Consider the following 7,500-nt stretch of genomic DNA (forward strand, 5'->3'; position numbering starts at 1 on the left):
AACCCCAATCCATTCCCCAAATTCTAATCCATTCCCAAAATTCCAATCCATTCCCAAAATCCCAATCTGTTCCCAAAATCCCAATTCATTCCCCAAATTCCACCAATCCATGACCAAAATCCCAATCCATTCCCAAAACCCCAATCCATTCCCCAAATTCTAATCCATTCCCAAAATTCCAATCCATTCCCAAAATCCCAATCAGTTCCCAAACCCCAATCCATTCCCCAAATTCCACCAATCCATGACCAAAATCCCAATCCATTCCCAAAACCCCAATCCATTCCCCAAATTCTAATCCATTCCCAAAATTCCAATCCATTCCCAAAATCCCAATCAGTTCCCAAACCCCAATCCATTCCCCAAATTCCAAAAATCCGTGCCCAAAATCCCAATCCATTCCCAAACCCCAATCCATTCCCCAAATTCTAATCCATTCCCAAAATCCCAATCCATTCCCAAAATCCCAATCCATTCCTAAAATCCCAATCCATTCTCAAAATTCCAACCCATTCCCAAAATTCCAATCCATTCCAAAAATACTAATCCATCCCCAAAATTCCAATCCATTCCCAAAATCCCAATCCATTCCCCAAATTTCAATCCATCCCCGATATTCCAATCAAATCCCAAAATTCCAATCCCTTCCCAAAATCGCAATCCATTCCCAAAATCCCATTCCATTCCCAAAATCCCATCAATTCCCAAAATTCCAATCCAATTTCAAAATTCCAGTCCATTCCCAAAATCAATCCATTCCCAAAATCCAAATCCAATCCCAAAATTCCAACCCATTTCCAAAATCTCATTCCATTCCCAAAATCCCAATCCATTCCCAAAATCACAATCCTTTCCCGAAATTCCAATCCATTCCCAATATTCCAATCCATTCCCAAAATTCCAATCCATTCCCAAAATGCCATTCCATTTCAAAAATCCCAATCCATTCCCAATATTACAATCCAATTCCAAAATTCGAATCCATCCCCAAAATCAATCCATTCCCAAGATCCAAATCCAATCCCAAAATTTCAATCCATTCCCAAAATCCCATTACATTCCCAAAATCACAATCCATTCTCAAAATTCCAATCCATTCCCAAAATTCGAATCCATCCCCAAAATCAATCCATTCCCAAGATCCAAATCCAATCCCAAAATTTCAATCCATTCCCAAAATCCCATTACATTCCCAAGATCACAATCCATTCCCAAAATTCCAATCCATTCCTAAAATTCCAATCCATTCCCAAAATCTCATTCCTTTCCCAAAATCCCAATCCATTCCCAATATTCCAATCCAATTCCAAAATTCCAATCCATTCCCAAAATCAATCCATTCCCAATATTCCAATCAAATCCCCAAATTCCAATCCCCTCCCAAAATTCCAATCCATTCCCAAAATCCAAATCCATTCCCAAAATTCCAATCCATTCCCAATATTTCAATCCAGTTCCAAAATTCCAATCTATTCCCAAAATCAATCTGTTCCTAAAATCCAAATCCTATCCCAAAATTCCAATACATTCCCAAAATCCCAATCCATTCCCAAAATTTCAACAAGTAAAAGATTATTATTTACCATTCCATACAGAAAGTGTAACTTTAAAATGTCTTGGATGGAATTATTCACTGTCAGGGATTTAGTTTTCCTATCAATTTCATTGATCTCTTATTTTCAAAATACATTTTCAGAATATATCCCAAACTGAACTTCTGTCACTAATGTAAGTGTCTTATTTTGTTTATATTTCCAGAATCTTTCAAAAGCATCCCCCAGATAAAATTGCAGAGGCGATTTTGCGAAGAATGTTTTGGCTGTGTTTCATGGTGAGTAAATAAACAATAAACATACAAACAGGTCAGAACACTAACCCTCTTGCCAGGTTTTATAGACATGTGAAAGTGAAAATTTCTTCACTGTCACAGATATTTTGTTAAGCTATTTGCAGTATATGCAGTCAACAGTATCCTAAAGTAAAAGTTTATCAATAGATATAATTCACTACGAAGACAACTAAAATCAACAAATATTTCGTTATTTCTTCTAATTATATAAGATTTCGGAAAATTTTCGAACATAAGGCCAACACTGGAACCATCATATAGTATTTCATAATCAGGAATCTGAATTTTAATAAACATAATAACTAGAACACTATGACTCACAATAAATTCTAGAATTCCTAGAAGTGTCTATTTACCATTCAGCAACCCCACCCCCCTGAGCATTACGATGGAAATATCTTACCATATTCCAGACATGTAAAAGTGAAAAAAAAAAATTTCACTGTCACAGATATTTTGTTAAGCTATTTTCAGTATATGCAGTGTCCAGTATTATAAAGTAAAAGTGTATCAAGAGATATGATTAACTGTATTCAGGAAATATCTTATTATTATTCAGACATGTAAAAGTGAAAATTTTTCCACTTTCACAGATATTTTGTTAAGCTATTTTCTGTATATGCAGTGTCCAGTATTATAAAGTAAAAGTCTATCAAGAGATATGATTATACTCAGGAAATATCTTATTATTATTCAGACATGTGAAAGTGAAAAAAAATTTCACTGTCACAGATATTTTGTTAAGCTATTTTCTGTATATGCAGTGTCCAGTATTATAAAGTAAAAAGGTATTAAGAGATGTGATTAACTCTATACTCAGGAAATATCTTATTATTATTCAGAGATGTGAAAGTGAAAAATCTCCTAAAGTAAAAGTGTATCAAGAGTTATGATTATACTCAGGAAATATCTTATTATTATTCAGACATGTGAAAGTGAAAAAAAAAATTCACTGTCACAGACATATTGTTTAGCTATTTTCAGTACATGCAGTGTCCAGTATCCTAAAGTAAAAGTGTATCAAGAGATATGATTAACTCTGTACTCAGGGAATATCTTATTCTTTCACCATGTGATATTTTCATCAGTGTAACCAGTGGCCTTTTCAAGCTAGCGCCAATCACTGAATCTATGAAGGTCACAAGAAGAATAAGATCAATAGCTGTGTCTATTTATAAATGATTTAGATAACATGTAAGTCATTCTATGATTTCATAGGATGGATATTTTATGGTCAGGACTGGCCATTACTGCTGTAAAATAAAAAAAAAAAAAAAAAAAGGCAATTTCAATTCGTAATTTTCTGTAAAAATATATTGTTCTCAACCGTAATTTTACCTTACTTTCTTACTATATTTTACAGGTTGGTGACCGTAATATCACTCCTTTGCGTCAATATATCCGTTATTAAAACGGTAAAAATCCTGCAATAAATGTTGCCAGAAATTTACTGTTTTTTATGCAAATTTTTTACAGTGTAAGGAAAAGGTAATCTTATTTTCGTTCCAATATTTAGTCGTATCAAATCTTTGTTACAATTTACTGTTAAAAATTTGCATTAAAAACGGTAAAAATCCTGGAATAAATGTTGCCAGGCATTTGCCGTTTTAAAAACGGATATATTGACGTAAACGAAAGATATTACGGTCACCAACCCGTAGAATTTAATAACAAAGTAGGGAGAAGATTACGGTCACCAGTATTTTACTGAAATACGGCTGAGAACAGTGTTTTTTCTTACGGAGAATTTCCGATTAAAATTACTGTTTTAAACAGTGTACCTCCTATCCAAATTTTGTTTATCTGTGACTCAAGTTGCAAATAGTAATATCTGATGTAAATTGTATCACTTGGGTTTATCATTCACTGAAGAAATAAGCTGTAAATTTCATAATAATTAACATAGGGTATTGAAATCTAGCAGTATTATTATTATTATTATTATTATTATTATTATTATTATTATTATTATTATTATTATTATTATCCAAACTACAACCCTAGTTGGAAAAGCTAGATGCTATAAGCCCAAGGTCTCCAACATGGAAAAAATAGCCTATTAAGGAAAGGAAATAAGGAAATAAATAAACGATGAGAAAAAATTAATAATAAATCATTTTAAAAACAGTAACCATATCAAAAACAGATATGTCATATATAAACTATAAAAAGACTTATGTCAGCCTGTTCAACATATAAACATTTGCCGCAACTTTGAATTTTTGAAGGTCTACCTTACTTTGTTACTATATTTGTTTGTGCTATTCAAAGTCGGTCTCTTTCCAAAGGGCTGCGTCATCCTGATCTTCCGATTGTGGATGCTGCATGGGTCGTCTCCCACCTTCAGCGAACAGGACAATCCAGCTGCATACGCCTCCTCTCTCCTGACGAGGTAAGCCTTGATTAGATGAACATTTACTGTGTTTTTTTTTTTTTTTTTTTTTTTTTTTTTTTTTTTTTTGTAAGAAACTTGTGCATGTTTTTTTTAGTTATAAGAATCTTGTGCATGGTGTTTTTCTATCTTTTTTTTTTTTTTAATAAATAATTTTTGTGATATTTTTCTTCGACTTTACAAGGAATTGACTATTTTTAGGTTTTTTTTTCTACGAGAAACTTCTGCATGGTTTTTTTTTTCCTTTTTTTTCTTTTTTTTTTTTTATTATTGATAAATAATTTTTGTGATATTTTTCTTTGACTGTACAAGGAATTGACTATTTTTATGTTTTTTTTTTTTTTTTCTCTACAAGAAACTTGTGCATGGGTTTTTTTTTTTTTTTTTTTTTTTTTTTTTTTTTTTTTTTTTTTTTTTTTTTTTTTTTGTGATAAATAATTTTTGTGATAATTTTCTTCGACTTTACAAGGAACTGACTACTTTTAGGTTTTTTCTCTACAAGAAACTTGTGAATGTTAATTTTTCAAATAACACTTTGCAGGGTTAATATAATTTCTTGAAGTCATTTAATTAGAAAAATAAATCATTTTCGTGATATTTTTCTTTGACTTTACAAAGATTGGGAATATTTTTAACTTTTTTTTGCTATAAGAAACTTGTGCATGTTAATTGTATATTTTTACTGTTTTTTTGTTATAAACTTGTCTATATTAATTTTATTTTCGATAATACCTATGAAGTTAATTGATAAAATTTCTTGAAGGCATTTAATGAGAAAAATAAGTAATTTTCGTGACATTTTTCTTTTCCTCTACAAAGTGAATATCTTTACTGTTTTTATTTTCTATAAGAAACTTGTTCTTGTTAATTGTTTTTGAATAACACATATGAAGACATAATTAATATAATTTCTTGAAGGCATTTAGTGAGAAAAATAAATTAGTTTCGTGATATTTGTGTTTGACTACAAAGAACAGTGAATATTTTTACTGTTTTTTTTTTTTCCTCAAGAAACTTGTGCATGTTTTTGTTTTTTCAAATAACACTTATGAAGAAATTATTAATATAATTTCTTGAAGGCATTTAATGAGAAAAATAAATCATTTTCGCGATATTTTTTTTTGTGCAAAGAACAGTGAACATTTCCATGATATTTTCCTCAAAATATATTTACTGAACAACACTAATTATTCTCACGATATTTTTCTTTGACTCCACAAAGAACACTAATTATTTCTGACATTTTCTTTTTACTATACGAAGAACACTGGACATATGCTTGATATTTCTCTTTGAAAAACATTTACAAAGCAATAATAAATATTTGCATGCCACTCTTCATTAAGTAAAATTTGTATTGTGAATAGATATTTGCTACATGATCAAACATTCATTATTCATCACCGTCATTAACAGAAACATCATTGGAACCCAAATAATGAGGCATAAATATAACCGTAAATTTTCCATCACATTAGACTCTATAACTTGTAATAATAATAATAATAATAATAATAATAATAATAATAATAATAATGATTATAATAATAACTAGAGGGGTACTCAGTAGAGCGCAGACCTCCGACATAGCTTATTTCTCAACCTTTTGCTTGACCCTTTGCTTGACCTTTGACCTTAACATGTATTAATTAACAGGACTTTCACACACTTAAATGTGAACCAAGTTTGAAGTCTCTGTGACAACAATGTTCAAACTTACGGCTGATTACATGAATTGGACATTTTGCTTGACTGTGACCTTGACCTTTAACCTTAACCTTCCCAACTTTAATAATTTCCAGCTTTTTACATTACAGTTAATCCCTGTAAGTTTTATTACGTTGAGTAATGAAACTTGCAGGGATTAACTGTTATGTTAAAGGCTGGAAATGATTACATTTTGCAAGGTCAAGGTCGAAGGTCAAGCAAAAATCCAATTCCCGTAATCAGCCATAAGTTTGGACATCTTTGTCACAGAGACTTCAAACGGAGAAACTTTAAAATTGTGGTCAGGAAGCATTTCGCAAAGAAACACACACACAAATTACAAACACACAAACAGGAGCGAAAGCATAACCTCCTTCCAACTTCGTTAGCGAGTTAATAATGATAACAAATTGTCACAAACAAACACACACATACAAATTACAAACACACAGACAGGAGCGAAAACATAACCTCCTTCCAACTTCGTTAGCGAGTTGATAATGATAACAAATTGTCGCAAACAAACACACACACACACAAATTACAAACACACAGACAGGAGCGAAAACATAACCTCCTTCCAACTTCGTTAGCGAGTTGATAATAATAACAAATTGTCGCAAACAAACACACACACACACATTACAAACACACAGACAGGAGCGAAAACATAACCTCCTTCCAACTTCGTTAGCGAGTTGATAATAATAACAAATTGTCGCAATCAAACACACACACACACACACACACAAATTACAAACACACAAACAGGAGCGAGAACATAACCTCCTTCCAACTTCGTTAGCGAGTTGATAATGATAACAAATTGTCGCAAACAAACACACACACACACACTCAAATTACAAACACACAAACAGAAGCGAAAACATAACCTCCTTCCAACTTCGTTAGCGAGTTGATAATAATAACAAATTGTCGCAAACAAACACACACACACAAATTACAAACACATAGGCAGGAGCGAAAACATAACCTCCTTCCAACTTCGTTAGCGAGTTGATAATACTAACAAATTGTTGTTTCCTCTTTAAACAGGACCTTGACATTCCTGTACCTGCCAGCTTTCAACGCCTGGCTGATGCTATGTCCATGGCGACTCTCCCACGACTGGCAGCTGGGGTCTATCCCTCTTATTACTTCGCCGACGGATGTCAGAAACATAGGGACTGTTGTTTTCTACGTTATCATCGCTGGACTTTTGAGTCGAGGCTGTTTTATGAAGGTGAGATCATTCAGTGTGATCATTCCTCATGAGAGAGAGAGAGAGAGAGAGAGAGAGAGAGAGAGAGAGAGAGAGTAGTATTTTCACCTTGTGGTATTTCGGATCAAACTATATAAAACATAATTATATTTCTGAATTATTCAAATTGAAATCTGGATATGATTGACATATTCATAATCTAATATGATTAACTTCATGCTTAATATTTTCTATATATATATATATATATATATATATATATATATATATATATATATATGTATATATATGTATATATATATACATTTACATATATATATATATATATAT

General features: G+C 31.8%; 1 protein-coding gene across 1 annotated transcript in view; it reads left to right on the forward strand.

Annotated features, from left to right (window-relative positions):
* Window positions 1–7,500, forward strand: part of LOC137651169 (protein O-mannosyl-transferase TMTC1-like) — a 120,719-nt gene that overhangs the window by 85,568 nt on the left and 27,651 nt on the right. The window contains exons 6-8 of the mRNA XM_068384309.1: window positions 1,759–1,831; window positions 4,138–4,241; window positions 7,005–7,191. Of these exons, the coding sequence (XP_068240410.1) occupies window positions 1,759–1,831; window positions 4,138–4,241; window positions 7,005–7,191 (364 nt within the window). The remainder of the gene's footprint in view (window positions 1–1,758; window positions 1,832–4,137; window positions 4,242–7,004; window positions 7,192–7,500) is intronic.

Source organism: Palaemon carinicauda, chromosome 12 (assembly GCF_036898095.1).
Source record: "Palaemon carinicauda isolate YSFRI2023 chromosome 12, ASM3689809v2, whole genome shotgun sequence".
Classification (NCBI taxonomy): domain Eukaryota; kingdom Metazoa; phylum Arthropoda; class Malacostraca; order Decapoda; family Palaemonidae; genus Palaemon; species Palaemon carinicauda.